Source organism: Danio rerio, chromosome 12 (assembly GCF_052040795.2).
Source record: "Danio rerio strain M-AB ecotype USA chromosome 12, GRCz13ab, whole genome shotgun sequence".
Lineage (NCBI taxonomy): Eukaryota > Metazoa > Chordata > Actinopteri > Cypriniformes > Danionidae > Danio > Danio rerio.
Genome location: NC_141032.1, coordinates 18,315,109 through 18,332,024, shown reverse-complemented (window position 1 = coordinate 18,332,024; position 16,916 = coordinate 18,315,109). Strand labels below are relative to the sequence as shown.

Genomic DNA, 16,916 nt, shown 5'->3' with positions numbered 1-16,916 from the left:
ATCAGTTCTATAATTTTAAAAACGTCCATTTCCTGCTAACATTTGAGCGTTGTTGACCATGTTTTAAACACTGTTATATTGCCATTGTGTTCACATGCTCAACAGAAAAGACTGATTGGGCGTGAAGATCATCAGTTCACCAAACTCACTGCTGTTTACTGAGTGTAACCACAGATACAGGGACACTTAAGAATTTCACATTGATCAACTGGTCTGTGTATAAGCTGACACAAGTGGTACGCTGTGTGTGTGTGTGTGTGTGTGTGTGTGTGTGTGTGTGTGTGTGTGTGTGTGTGTGTGTGTGTGTGTGTGTGTGTGTGTATCTGTGTTTGCACTCCATGAACATCAGTGAAGAGCAGTGAAATGGAGAACTTCTCAGCCAATCACAGTCATTTATGTTGAGCGCTTGAACACAACACCCAATCTATCAATTGGTGGGAAATGGATGTTTTTAAAATTTGAAAATGTAAAATCAAAACTGAATTTAAGTTTGGTGACAACACCAAGAGTAACACAATTTCAGTGTACAAACAAATGCATTCAAGGCCAATAAACACTTTCTGAATAGTTTCAAAGATGTGTTTCAGTTCTTTGGGGTAGTTCATAATGAGGAAATTAATCAAACCAAAGAGGAGAACAACAGCTGTTGGAAGATCTTTTCCAGCACGATTTGCTCTTCCAGAACCACAGACAGGCACCTTACATTTAGGTTGGTCTGAAGAGTGGCAACATCATCTTCAACAGTGCCAAGGATGTCCATCTCCATCTCTATTGTGCAAATATCTTCTGGCTCTGTGTCCTGCAGTAAAAAGAAACATAAAAAGAGGATGAAAAACTATTTTTACTGCTAAATCACAAACATCTCCAAAAAGCAAGGTAAAAAAAAGCAAAGGCAAAGCAACTTAATTTGGAAACTGAAGGTAGTAATGTCAGTAACACAGTCATTTATATACCTTCTATTTATAAAACATTTCAGGTAACACTTTTATAATAATGAATCATTTATTAAGCATTAGCAAATAGTGAATTGATTATCCGTTAAGCATCAACTCTACATGAATAAATATTAGTAAGCTATTTAATAAGTACTAGTATCTAATAAATAAGTACTAGTATCTATTAAATAGATACTAGTACCTAATGAATAAGGACTAGCATCTAATACGTAAGTACTAGTATCTATTAATTAGGTAGTAGCATCTCAGTAATAGGTACTAGTACCTAATGATTAACTACTAGTAGATAAAAATATGCACTAGTCACAGCTGGAATACATACTAGTCAAAACTGAATAGTTGATATCTCAATTAGAGATCCCATAGAAATGAATGGGAAAATTTTTAATTCATTACGAGTAACAACAGAATAGTTACTAGTGACTATTAAAATAAGTACTAGTAACTAATAAATAAGAACTAGTATCTATTTAATAAGTACTAGTATCTAATAAATAAGTACTAGTATCTAATAAATAAGTACTAGTATCTAATAAATAAGTACTAGTATCTAATAAATAAGTACTAGTATCTATTAAATAAGTACTAGTAACTAATAATTAAGTACTAGTAACTAATAAATAAGTACTACTTAGTACTTAATGGAAAAGAACTAAAAAAAATGGATAAGTACTAGTAACAAGAAAATAGATACTAGTACGGGCTATAGAATAAAAGTTAAAACGGCTTGCCATAGGTCATCAGCTATTGTCACATTAAACCAGATGCTCAGACCCTGAGAGATGACAGGTGGCACCACTTTACAATTGAAGGGCATTAATTATGGTTATTCACAGGTTAGTCATTTCGATCAGAAATTACCAACATGTTTTAATTATTAAAAATGAAATTTGCTTTATAATTATTGTTGCAGCACCTGTTTTCACTCCCTGGTCAGCCGGACTCAGTCATGGTTGTTCTACTAAAGACTAAGTGATGAAAATGTAGCATCCTTTACAGAGGTGAAAACAGTGCTACAAACTTTTCTTTTAGGGAACAAACTGTTTTGTAACTTCAAAGATTAATTACCTGCATGAATTCCAATATTGCACACAAAAAGAGATGGTAAACTCCATAAAGTTTAATATGCCCCCCTTTAATCAGGGATATGATTGAATGCTAAATAATTACTTGATTGTCCAGTTGGTTCAGGGCGGTTCTTATTATCTCTCAATATCGCCCACCACATGATCCATAAAACTTGATAGTGTATTCATCCGAAAAAGAGAAGATATCTTTGAGGTTGGTTTGAGTAAAATAAATATTGCAAACATAAAAAGAGAAGATTTAAATAATACATACACAAATGTTACTTAACTCATAAATGGTTAATGTATGCCAAATAAATAATCATAAAAACCACAAGCTCCTGGAATACTATATGTACACTACTAGTGACTGTATATTTAAAGTGGTATGCTAAATATTATTTTGAAGTGGTTTTAATGTTATCGCATTGCTGTTTTAATACAGACCCAACAGGGTTAACAATACAGTGGTGACCGGCCGCTCAGATATGTCTGTTTGCAACAACAACATTTCACTACATTTCCCTCCAGTTTAAGAAGCAAATTAACGTTAAACAGTCCTTCAAATGAAGCAAACTTCACAGGTGGCTAGCTTGTTAGCCCGAGCTTGTCAGAAATGATCTTCACACGATGTAACTTAGTTTTTTGGGAACATAACATTACATTTTACTTTAGATTTGCACGCTATTTAGATTAATTTTGATAATAAAGCTAAAACAAAGCTTACCTGAATCAGGAGATGGCAGCTGCTGCTGGTGAGAGGACACCTCGTGCAAAATGGCACCCGAAGACAGACTGAGCATGTGCAAAGACGGGAAGTAGATGATCCAGTGAAGAACTCAAAATGTAAAGTCTGCTCAACTTAAGTATTTACTTTCATTGAACAAACCAGTTTTAAACCTTCAGTTAACTCATTTTTAAAAGTAAACTCAACACTGGGCTCAAAATATGTCCACCCAACTTACAATTTTGATTTGAGTTAGCAATTTGCAAGTTGGATTTTTTACAGTGTATAACCCTCCCATTTTTGCTGTATTAATTTTACCGTATTTTACCGCTATCTTCTGTGTATGTAGCTATTTTCCCGCATTTGTAATCTTTCAATGAAAAGTGAAAGTTGCTGCGACGGAGCCGATCTCAAATCTGATTTAATTGCAAGAACTGTTAAACTGAATTGTGGTTTCGCATTATTTTGGATTGACAGCACGTTGAAATTAATATAAAAACGGCCGCATTCACGTCCTTTCCAGTAAGGCTTTATGCTTCTATCGCCGCCGCTTTGCAGCCTCTGAATCTGTCAAGTCAAATATACCAGTGCTGACTGACAAACGCGCTCCGTAGTGATAAAGACAGCTTGTATACTTGCCATTGAAGTTGTAAGAAAATGGACACTTTGATAATATCCGGCCTCAACGGATCAATCAAATGGTCAACAGAGGGGGAGGGGTGGTATATATATTTTTTCATTTAATAAAAAACAATATCATACTCCTAAAAAAAATGCAAAATAAACATTTTTAACAAAAAATATTTATTTATTTTTATTATTTGAAACTTTTAAAAGGATTTTTTTAAAAATAGCTTTGGCACAATGGCGCTCCCCCATGTGTGTCGCCCCTTTTTGCAACCCTGATTTCAGACACAGTTTTTGTTTACATAACAGATTGCAAAGGCATTTGACTTTTTTATGAATACAACGATAAAAACTGTAAAACTGTTTTTTATATTTGAAAAACACATCTTTACAAACACATTTTGGTTTCCATGAACATTCTGTCAAAATGTATTTTTGCTTTCAAAATAAAGAGGCCTATTTTATTCAAAAATCAATGCGTTGATTCAACACAAAGACTCTCTGGTGGAGTTTTGATTGCTCGGATATGAGAACGACAATCCCAAGGGTTTTAATTGAGACAACAACAAAAAAGAGCTGCATGGTCCTTGAAGATCTCCTATAATCAAGGCTCACAATCAATAGCGGCTAAGTCTTAAGTTTGGAGAAAATATTGATTAGAAGCTTGAAATGTTGAGTACTGTCTGAAGGATGTGGTTTATGCTTGTTTTGCCTGTTTCCTCCCCTGGGTTTTGCATAGTCTACTGCAATAATATTTCTGTGTCAATTAGCGCTTCAAGGACACAGCTGGATTCCTTTTCAGATTTTTTCCTTTTGCTTCTTTAACCGTTTGTCACATTTAGTCACTCAATGAAAAAATGGGAGGAAAAAAACGCTAAATCAGTTACTAGTATGAACCAGCAAAGCTTTTGTCAACATAGCCTTGATGCACATGACTTCAAGGGAAACAACTATATTTGTTACAACATCCACATCTGTAACATTTCATAGATACACTTAGAACTGTCCTTGTAAAGTGCTTCTATAATGCTGAGAATTAAATAATCTTGCAATATGTCATTTGAGAGACAGACTAATACTCGGCCATCTGTGATGGTAAATTCTCCTTTGTGTGCTAATGTGTGAAAGGCTTAAAAGCTAATCAAACTGCTGTGGAGTGTAAAGCGGCATTTTCATCTCGTATGATGTGGTTTGACGCTGCTCTCATTCACTGATACTCTTCTGCTGCAGTTACATAAGTGTCAAGAAGATAAAAATCACACACACACACACACACACACACACACACACACACACACACACACACACACACACACACACACACACACACACACACACACACCATCAGTCTTTAACTGAAATATTAAACATTCACTGGTTAACACAACCCAGCCTACCCCTGCTGTGGCTATTGTAAGGTAGTGTTTTGGAACTAATTACCAATGTTTTAAGGACGTATACATTTATTTAAGTCCTTAAAAAGTGATTATATAAACGGGTCACATCACCACACACACACACACGCACTATTAAAGGGGCTGCCACGCCACTGATAACGTGAGCAGACTTCTGACGTGGAAACGTGTGACGAAGTTCAAAAGTAAAAATATAATAAAGACAAACGGGGACAATATTTATTTTTTTAGGTATATGGGACTTCTATGGTAATGCATGATTATTAAGATATTTTCTGTATTTAGTAACATTTAACAAATACTGTACTGTAAACACACAGCTTTTGCTGCTCTAATTGACTTAACGCTGAAATCAATTATTGTTTACATTTAAATCAGTCTCGTCATTCTGTCACCATGGCAACTTGAATTGGTTTAAACATCCACACAACTGTCTATAAAGTAATCAGTGCTGATCATCGCGCTACAAACTTCTGCACAAATCTCCCTTGGCAAAGTTTCAGCAGTTTGAGAAGTGTTTGAAGTTGTTCGTGATGACTCTGCGGCGCTCGAGAAGAACCAGGACGCGCCCCGGGCACCTGAAGGACTTCCTGCTAGAGCGCGTCTCTTCCTCTGAGGAGCCAGCAGCGGCGGCCAGGCCGGACACCTGCAGCTTGTCGGACACTTCCCTGGAGGAGAGGTACCTGAGGAACGCGGCTGTTCTTCCTGTCCTCCGTCCCGCAGCATCAGTCTCCTCAGCGGGTGAGTGTCCACAGGAGGAGCCCCTCTCCATCCACGGTCGGAGTGTGCAGGACTTCCAGCACATCTACTGCAGTGTGATGGGCTCCACCAAGAAGAGACGCGCTAGCCGATACAGTCTTCAGCAAGGACTCGAGATCAAGCAGCGGCTCTGGGAGAAGCTGGACCGGCCTGCACTGGAGGAGACCGAGCAACCAGATGGACGTGTGATCATCACAGAGAGCAGGTCCGAGTCCAGCGTCGCTCCTAGATTCAGGGTGGACATCAGCAAAGAGCCACTGCCCAAGGAGCCCCGGAGGAAGAAGCCCAGGCACTGAGCCATACAAGTGCCAGATGAAGGATCAAGGGCACGTATGTACATACTGTATATATTGTATATAGTTATAGAATAAGTTTGCATGACATCAAATTTAACTTTTCATTCAAGTTTTATCACATTGCTGGATGTTTTGGTGACGGTCAGTGCTGCTGATATTCGGCTCTCAGGTTGTTTGGTTCTTTTGGATGGTTTGCTGGATGTTGACATGCGTTTAGCAAGGTTGTCTAGGCGGTTTCTTGCGTGTTGCTGGTCTCATCTGAGTGGTTTTTGGCACATTAGTGGTTGTTAGTTGTTAGTGTTGGCTGTTGGGTTAGGGTAGGTTAGGGTCCCTCACACGGTTTGCAGCTTGACGTGCTGTGAGGGCTTGTGTGCATCAGTGATGCTGAGAGCTACGCCACTGGTACTTAACAGCTACCGGTAGGGTCACCCATAGTGGACAGGTCTCAGCTGAGATGCCCGACCAAGGCAAACCACCTGATTCTTAACAGCAGGAGATTGGCCTGATGCTCCAGACAGAAGATGCCACCTCAATGGCCAAAATAAACTACAAAATCACACAAAATCACACACACAAACACACACACGCACACATACACACCACACACACACCACACACACGCACACACACACACACACACACGCACACACACACACACACAAACACACACATTTACATATATATATATATATATATATATATATATATATATATATATATGTGTGTGTGTGTGTGTGGGTTATTCTCACGAAACCAGTAAAACAACGTAGCACTTAAGATTTTAAATATAAAACTTAGTAATTTGTTAGCAAAAAAACATTATAATAAAGACTGTTCTCTACGAAGCACAATGTGTAATTTCAACATAATTTATTTATTTTAATCATTTTACTGCATTTTCTACTGAAATTCTCATTACCGAAACGTGTCCATGCATGTTTGAACGTGTGTTATGTTGTAATTTAAACAAATTAGCATAAAAGTTTTTGAATAAAAACAAATTAGTTGTTTTAATAGATTATCTTACATGACAAAACAAATAGTTTACAGAATAATCATGTATAATGACAATTAGAAAAAAATGAAAAATTAGGTGTCCGTGACAGATGTTCTCATCCTCCGCAACCATTTTAAAGTGCTGTTTAAACACACATAAAGAGTTTAAATAAAGTTTAATTTTGTATAAAGAAGCACATGGGCCAGTTGTTTTAAGATGACTGCCAGGAAAGAAAATCTTTTATATTTTTCCAGTTTAATGTAAAATTTTCTCCTGTAAAAATGGTTACACAACTTTTTGATTATTATTACCGAAACAGGAAGTTTTCTACAATAACATAATTGTTAGATTTGCAATTTTTTATGAAAACAAATTTTTTTAAAGTCTTAATTATATGCTCTTCTTCAAGAGGGGTTTAACAACTGCAGTTTTAAGTGAGGTTGGAAAAATCCCTGAGAGAAGTGAAGCATTTACCACTTTTAGAAAATCCATTTCTAAACAGGTAAACACCTTTTTGAAGAATGATGTGGGGAGCGTGTCAAGACTGCAGGTTGATGTTTTCATAACTTGCACAATTTCTTCTAAGATTTTGCCGTTAATTGCCATGAAATCAGACATAATGTCTGACTTGGTGCTAGCGATATGGCCTTCATAAACTGCTCACTGGTGTTCTCATTTATGCATCTCTTTCTGACAGAGACAGATCAGATCTGTCTTTAATAGTTGGAGTAATCAATATATCAAAAAAGATACAGAAATTATCAGATAGTGCCACATCCTTAACAACAGTCGATGAAATGTGTAAACCCTTAGTTATAAGTAGATCAAGAGTGTGTCCACGATTGTGTGTGGGTCCTTGAACATGCTGAGTCAGATCAAAAGTGTTAAAAACAGTCATCAGTTCTTTTACAGCATTGATTTCTGGATTATCAATGTGAATATTCAAATCCCCAGCAATACTTAAATAATCAAATTCAGAGGTTACAATTGATAACAGCTCTGTAAAATCCCCAATAAAAGCTGGAGAATATTTTGGAGGTCTGTAGATAATGATCAGTAAGATGCGTGGAGACCCTTTTAATGCTATACTCAGATATTCAAAAGACAAATAGTCACCAAATAACACTTGTTTACATTCATAGACATCTTTAAACAGGGCAGCGATGCCTCCACCTCTCCTATTAGCTCTGCAAACACTCAAAAAGTCAAAGTTTAAAGGAGCTGCTTCATTCAGAACTGCTGCGCTACAACTGTCATCTAGCCAAGTTTCATTTAAAAGCATAAAATCAAGGCAATTTGTGTTGATAAAATCATTGACTAAAAGAGACTTATTGTTGAGTGATCTGATGTTTAAAAGCTCTAACTTAACAGTTTTAGCTGTTTTTTCTATAGTAGTCTCAGATCTACATTTAATAGACACCAGATTTGAATGATTTGCTATACGGCCTGATGAAGTCTTTGGTTTTCTGTCACTTAACACAACACATTTCTGCTTAGAGAAAGCTACAGACACACTGGGTTCCTGCTTGTTCTGAAAACATTTGATAAAGACACTGTTATCTAAGCAGGTCCCCGACACACATCACAGAGAGCTCTTGTGTTCACCAGCTGAAGATGGGGCGTTGTTGTTGTTTGGGCCCTGGCGGTGTGATCGGAGGGCTCTTCCAGGTGGGCTCATAGGTGGTTGTGGAGCAGGCCGCTTTTTGGTTGGTAACTGGGGGCTTGCGGCAATGGAGTGTGAAAGTTTAGTTCCAGCATACACCAGTTCCTCCATCTTTTTTGAAAAACCCAAGAGTGGTGAACATTGTGACAATGAGAACGTGTCCGGTGACAGAGGCTGTGCATCTGGAGATTCTGTCTGCAGAAATATGTTTTCCTGAGGATCATTTTTGAGTGACGAGACTTGATGCTGTTCTGATGCGTCACAGTCTGCCTGTGTTGAGCAGAGGGCAACTGATAGTGTCTCTATCAACATTGGGTGTTTTGGCTGCATGGCATTATCACTGTCCTTGGGTGATTCGTCAGCCACAAGTCCACTCAGGAGCTGATTTGAGGTCCTGTGGTCATCCAGACATTTGCTAGGTGTGTGTGTACTATTTAGTTCAGTGGCATACACAGCTGATGGATGATTGAGGGAGAAAAAAATATTGTCCTTTAGCACCTTTGCACCAAGTTTGTTTGGATGAAGGCCGTCTGATGTAAACAGCTGTCTTTGGTTCCAGAAGAGATTGAAGTTGTCGATGAAATTCAGTCCTTTCTTGTTACATGTTTTCTGTAGCCATGCATTTAGACCAAGAAGCCGTGAAAACATATTTGTCCCTCTTGCATGGAGTGGTCCACTTATGAACGGCTGAACCTTCATCTTTCAGCTGTTTCCAAGAGCTCACAGAAATCTTTCTCGAGCAGTTCTGACTGTTCCTTCCGAATATCATTCTTCCCCACATGGATGATAATCCGTTTTGCAGTACTGTGCTTTTTCAGAATTTCCTCAAGTTCTTTGTTTACATTAGAAACTGTTGCATGAGGAAAGCAGTATGTCATAGTAGATTTGCTCCTGAAATTCTTTATTATTAAATCTGAAAAATTATAGATTCAAGATTATTGAATCCGAATTTAAAAATAAACGTTATTGCAGAATCTTAAGTAACTCCCACTGTTAATAATCCCTTTTTAAAAAATTTCTAAATGAATTTCCTTTTTTGTAAGAATCAATTTAGCAGACTGTTGCGGTAATGAGATTTTTTTATTACTTGTTTTGGAAATTATGCTCAAAAAGGTACTAAATGATGTGTATATATTTTTAAATTAATGTTGACAAATACTCCAGACTTTGTTTCAATTATCTGCAAAACCAAAATTTAATTTAAACATTCATTCATTCATTTTCTTGTCGGCTTAGTCCCTTTATTAATCCAGGGTCGCTACAGCGGAATGAATCACCAACTTATCCAGCAAGTTTTTACGCAGTGGATGCCCTTCCAGCCGCAACCCATCTCTGGGAAACATCCACAAACACACACTACTGACAATTTAGCCTACCCAATTCACCTGTACCACATGTCTTTGGACTGTGGGGGAAACCGGAGTAACCGGAGGAAGCCCACGCGAACGTAGGGAGAACATAAAAACTCCACACACAGAATCGCCAACTGAGCCGAGGATCGAACCAGCGACCTTCTTGCTATGAGGTGAACGTGCTACCCACTGCGCCACTGTGTCGCCCCTCAAATAAATTCATACAAATTTAAATGGCACAAAAGTGTGTAAATTTTGAAGAAATTATTTTCTGTGTGAACTATTCCTTTATTTCAAAGAATATATTTTATTGTGTTTTAATTGCATTTTAATATAAAAAAAAATTTTTTTTTTCAAATGAGAATAATCCTGAAAATAAGAATCTAAATCTTCCAGTAGGTGGTAGTAAAGTCTAATGAATGAGATGATTCTGTCAAACAACTGAATTATTCAAACAAAGAGGTAAACTGCTGTCTTTAAAACATGCATTCATTAAGACACACTAAATATCTTATGTGACTATTAAGGTCATGTTTAATGCAATTCTCAGTACTTTTTCAAAAAAGTTAATTTGATCTAATTTACAATAGGACTGCACAATATGTCATTGTATCATCGATATTGCAATGTGCAAGTCCGTAATAGTCAAATTGCAGGCATCTGCAATGTAGTTGGGATAATAGTTGACCAGACATTAGTTAACAACATTCTGGAGTCATTTAAACTTTAAATCCTAAATGTTTATTATTTTCATGTGTTTTTAAGGCCTGTGACTGTGTAAGCATTTCCAGCAAATTGAAAACGATACAGGATTATATTATTATTATTATTATACGGTGGTGATTTAAATTGTGTTGCTGAATAATGTTTAACTGCCTAGACAATCCTAAATGATTGTTGATTTGTATTTGTTGTATTAACTTTGCTTGAAGTATTTTTATTTACTATATTACTACTACTATTAGTGAGTCTGAGAATCTGAAATCATTCACTTTGTCATGAGGCAAGTAGAACACTAACCTTGTCGTTCAGCAATAAACATATAAATATAAGTCAAAGTCAGCTTTATTGTCAATTTAACCACATGTACAGGAAACACAGAGAATCATATTGGGTTACTCTCAGACACTAGGTGCCTTACATATAATATTACAAGTAGAATTTTTAAAATAAATTACCATAAATTCAATTGCACATATAATATCATCTAAAAATTTAATCAAAAATAAAAAAAATTGTAAACAATACATTTACACTTAAGTGCCCATATAAGCATTTTTAAACTGATTCTGATACTACTCTTCTGCAAATAAGATCAATAAATGTTATTTCAAATAATAAAAAAAATTGATGTAATTTATCACACTTTTTTTTTGTAATTAATCATGATTAATCACAAAACGGCATATTTATTACAGAAATAAAACAAAGGCATGGAAGTGATATTTGAATTTCAAAATAATCAATGCCAATAACAAACAAAAATGATTTCCATGTTGGATTCTAAGTGGACTGTGAATGAGAGTGAACTGCTGAACTGCAGTTAGACTCTAAAGATTAAAAATGAAACACCCAAAATTGCATCAAACTCTGGAGGAAACGCAAGATAGCCTGGTGATGCGACATTAATTGTTTTATACTGAAACTTTCCTTCTAAAGGTGTGTCCTTGGTCTAATCTAAATTTCTTTGCACAGTAAACCCACGCAGGGCCAGAGAAAGCTTAACTGATGCTAGGCAAATGACAACCGCGCTGCCCTCAACCCAAAAGTAACCCGTTTGCAGATGAAAGTAAGGACCGCCTAGGTCGCCTTTATGCACCCAACATCCCTGAACACACGTCGGTTACTACAGAATAACTGTGTTATTTGCGTTTTTTTTTTTTTTAAATGTGTTAAATATTTCAAACTAATCATGCGCATTAACGAGCTAATTTTGAGCTCAATCAAATCAAGTCAAAAACAAAAGCGCTCATCAGCATTAAGTGCAACAGTTGGACAGTTCCATTTTGTGCAATAGTAGGGGGACTTTGAATTCGATTGACAAACTAAGAATAACTAAAGGATTCTGTCAATCATCGACATTCAATATCATTTATATTCCACCTTACATTCGTTACATGTTTTCAATAAAGAATTTTAAGCTTTAAAATATTTTTGTCTCACTGGGCCACCCTTAATCTGAATGTGCCAGTGCCACCCTGGCCCTTATGTAGCCTCGCCACTGTTATTAGTTATTACTATATAGTACTATTGACCTAGTTTTTATAGTCTTGGCTCTTCACCCTGAATAATTCCGCTTTTGTGTCCATCTTTGTGTGCAGGAGAAGCATTGGTGGAGGTGTTGGAGCTGGAGCTGGAGCTGGAGGCAGTGGAAGCACAGATCTGTGACCTCGAGATGAAGAGGGCATAGCTATGGGAACAATGGGCCTAGCTTGATGTCTCATGAGCTGCTGCTCGCTTATCTAAGTTAAGTGTGTGATACAATCTCAACAATCCATCCGCCTCAACCTCTTGTGTTTCTCTGTCCAGGCCCAGCGCACCAGGGATGCGGCACACTCAGGTGTGGTTTACTCCAGCACAGGCCCCTGGGTGCAGCAGTGACGCAACATGAGACAGGACCTGGTGCAGGGGCTCTCCTCCGCTGCTGCCTCCAGTGTTCGGGATCCCCACAAAGAACCGTTTTGCCCCCTCCACGAGATGGGACGTGGCGTCGCAATCATCCGCTTGTTAAGTGATGACGTGTTTATGACGTATGTAATACTGTTTCCGAGTCCAAGCCGCCACTCTTTTGAGTGGAGAAATCATTCGTTTATGATCATATTTTATTCCTATCACACATTAAAGTTGATTTTATATAAAATCATAGTGTACACAACAGTCTCTGGGCTTGCTGCTGTTGTAAATGAGGGCGATGCCAATCCTCTCGTGCACCACCAGAGGGATCCATCGCCCGAATTCTAATTCGACTCACGGACTCAAAATCCCATAAGCCCTTCTACCTGTCACTAATTGCGGTCCAGGTGCCTCTCATCATCCCAGCGCATATATACCACACTCACGCTCTGGTTCATTGCAAAGTCTTGATTGGCCCTGCTGTCATTACTGAGCGATTCCTACTCCACTTCTCTGTTTGATCTGTGTTTTGACCCTTTGCCTGACTTAATGATTAAGAAAGACATCTGCCTGCCCCGAACCACAGCCTGTTATTCCGACCAAGTAAGATATCTGCCTGCCTTGAACTCTAGCCTGTACTTCACTCTGATTCCTGGTTTGCCCCTTGTTGTTGCTTGTATGTGTGCTTTCAATAAAGCTTGCAAATGGATTCAATGCCGTCTGACTCTTTAAAACAGCTGCATAACAAATACCAAAATTTTAACAATTTATAAAAAAATAATCACTTTCTGGCCATCGGATATTAGGCATGGACATATATACTGCAATTGTGATTTTCGAAAGCCTTAAATCGCTTTGTTAACGTTTATTATTACCATTTCATGAGTCTCCCCATTCAGTTGAATAGAGCGCTTAGACCCAGACGCCGCTTCGCGTGACGTCACACTTAACAAGCGGATTGGCAATTCCATCGTTCGTCACGTCCTCACTGCATCCATAAAGGTAACAATGGAAGCACCCTCTGCTTTCCTGGTGCTCATGTTTAGGATGTTTCTTTTAAGGTACCTGCTATCCTGAGCTCTATCCTGAAAATACTGGAACAAGCCATTTCTGCCCAATTATGCTGTTATCTGCAAATGGACAATTTTTGAAGTGTTTAAGACCTCATCACAGTACAGAAACAGCGTTAGTGAAAATAACCAACAGTTCACTTTTAGCTGCCTGATGCTGTATCCCCTATTACTAGTTTTACTTGATCTCAGGGCTGCATTTAACATCATTGATCACAATATCGTCATAGATCGCATAAAATCTACAGGTGTCCAGGGACAGGCTTTACAATGGTTTAAGTCAGTGGTCTCAAACTCAATTGCTAGAGGGCCACAGCTCTGCATAGTTTAGCTCCAACCACATTCAACTCAGAACTGCTTAAATAAATGGACAGCTTTCACAAGTCAGGCTAGTAAAGAATGGGGTGCCTCAAGGATCAGTTTTAGGCCCTTTGCTGTTTACAATATACATGCCAACCCTGGGAGACATTATTAGAAGACACTGGATCAGCTTTCACTGCTATGCAGATGATACTAAATTATATATTTCAACTAAACCTGATGAGATGTCTGAACTGTTTAAGCTAACTAAGTGTTTTAAAGATGTTAAAGACTGGATGACCAACAAAGTTAGCGTTACCTCTACTAAAAAAAATCTGGGTGTTATATTAGACAGCAACTTAACTTTTGAAAACCAAATCTCCCATGTCTTTTTTCATCTGAGAAATATTGCTAAGTTAAGAAGCATACTATCCATCTCAGATGCAGAAAAGCTAGTTCATGCTTTTATGACTTCTAGGCTGGATTACTGTAATGCAGACATCCCAAGCCTCCCGGAAGTTCGGGAGTATCCCGCAAATGCATAGTCCTGGATGCCCGCAAATGAATGAAAATCTCTGACCCAGTCCTTAAATACGTTGCACACTCCTCTCCACCGCATCCCTCCCAGCTCTTTCAGTATGACAAGCGCAACTCACCCCCACCGCTCTTGAGGTATGTCGCACGCAACTCACCCCCACCACTCTTCAGGTGCGTCTCGTGCGCACACGCCCTGAAGCCTGGTTTATACTTCTGCGTCAAGTGACCGGCGTAACTCACGGCGCAGGCAACGCGCGCAACTGTGCATTTATACTTCTGCGCGCTGTCTCTGTTGGTCTGCATTAACACTTCCGAAACGCTAGTTGGCAGTGAGGTGTAAATGTTCCTCTGTGTCGAGTTTCTTCGCTGCTTTTTTGCTTTTCCTGAACACTTCCGGGATGTACAAGTGGCTCAAACTCGCTCATTTTGAGGCAGCAACCGGCGGACGTGCATCAACTTTAACTATGAGGTAAACACAAAACAAAACTTTCTATGCGGAGCTCCTTCACGGGACTACACACTTGTAAACAATAGCTACATTGGGTTTGCGCTATTCGCGCGGCTCTCGGTCCCGCCCCGACTCGTCAGCGCTACCAAGCCGACCAATCACAGAGCTTGCACTATGCGTTGTTGCGACGTGTAGTTACATTTTTTGAGAGGTGCACGTCAGTGACGGCGACGGCCACGGCGAAGGGCTATGCGTCAGCACCGTAGCATACGCCAGTGTTTGACACAGAAGTATAAATCAGCCTTTACTCAGATACGTCGCTCACTCCCAACCCCAGTAAAGCATACTATTAATGCAACACATAATCACATTATGCATGAATGTGCTCCATGCAGGTGAGTGGGCTCGACAGACCACCTGTTGGACACTCTCCTCTCTTAATGCACCAGGCATTTTGTTAGAAATACAAATATGCTTTATATGTTTGTTTTTATGTCTGTTCATATAATGTTTATGTATAGCACTTCATTTTCACATTGACATTAATATCTGTTGTTTAAATACACTATGAAGAGCAGCTACGCTAATTATTTCTTTGTTCTCTTTTTCCACCTGGGGTCACCCATCCCGAGAACTCTAGAGATCGTGCAGCGGCATTACGGGATCCAAAACCTGGGAAGAGACAATGCCAACCATCAAGGACAGCACATACGAAGAGATGAAGCCAACCATCAAGGACTTTGAACAACACATACAGTACACTTAATACACAGATACACTTCATTAAACATGGACACATAGACATCACCTATAGCAGGGGTTCTCAACCTTTTACACTTCGGGCCCCGCTTCTTTCTCCGATCAGTTTTTGAAGGCCCACCTGTCTGACATTTTCTCTAAAATTTTTAACATTTACATTTTTTTCATTTAAACTTTTATTTATCAACAAATAATATATTATATTATTTTAACAAATATATATTATACATTTGTTGTGCCTTCTATTATTTTTTGTTATCAGCATTTTATATATATTTTCACATTTTCACAGTATGTCTGATAATATTATTTCTTCTCTAAAAAGTCGTATTTGTTTTATTTTGGCTTAAATAAAAGCAGTTTTTAATTTTTTAAACACCATTTTAGGGACAAAATTATTAGCCCCTTTAACCTACTTTTTTTCTCGATAGTCTACAGAACAAACCATCGTTGTACAATGACTTGCCTAATAACACCAACCCGCCTAGTTAACCTAATTAAGCCTTTAAATGTCAATTTAAGCTGTATAAAAGTGTCTTGAAAATGATCTAGTCAAATATTATTTACTGTCATCATGGCAAAGATAAAATAAATCAGTTCTTAGAAATCATTTATTAAAATTTATGTTTAGAAATGCATTGAAAAAAAATCTGCTCTCTGTTAAACAGAAATTGGGGAAAAAATAAACTATATTAAAAATAAATAAAATTATATATATTAAAGGTTGTATATAAAATTACATTTATTTATATATATATATATATATATATATATAATTTTTTAGACAACTAAACTTATATTATATATAATTTTATTTATTTTTTAAAAAACATACACAGATTCAAAGAGAACCACAAATCAACAGGGAGACTGCAAAAGAACAGCTTCTACTTTAAACTGTACTGACTGAAAATCTACTAATTAAATATATCAAAACTATACAGACAAATGTAAAATAAAGTTAAACACCCTAAATCTGTTGAAACGAGTCGATCTGATGCCAGTTGAGATTGCAGGATATTATTGGCCTGAAGCTCATGTCCAAGTTTATTTTACATTCTATGGTAGAAACATGCATTAAGCCTTGCTAGATCCTCCTGTAGTGCGCGTCTCTTATTAAACACTCACAGGACATTAATTTAGACAACTATGCAAATGTATTAAATAGTTCACAAAAAATACACAAAGAGAGACTTTCACTTTCACTTCCCGCATAGTTTGGGATTGAACAGACATGCGTAAAGTAGTTGCAGACGCGATCAAGCTGTTTGTGCGCTTGTTTTGAGTTTGAAGTGATCAATTAGAGAACAGGAGAAAGCGCATGACTTCG

General features: G+C 37.8%; 1 protein-coding gene across 1 annotated transcript; it reads left to right on the top strand.

Moving 5' to 3' along the window:
• The first annotated feature begins 4,198 nt into the window (after window positions 1-4,198).
• On the top strand, window positions 4,199-13,171 carry LOC147834434 (uncharacterized). Its single transcript, XM_087276029.1, has 2 exons — window positions 4,199-5,881; window positions 12,181-13,171. Exon 1 carries the CDS (start codon window positions 5,326-5,328, stop codon window positions 5,845-5,847), a length of 522 nt encoding a protein of 173 aa, XP_087132155.1. The 5' UTR covers window positions 4,199-5,325; the 3' UTR covers window positions 5,848-5,881; window positions 12,181-13,171.
• Window positions 13,172-16,916: the final 3,745 nt, after the last annotated feature.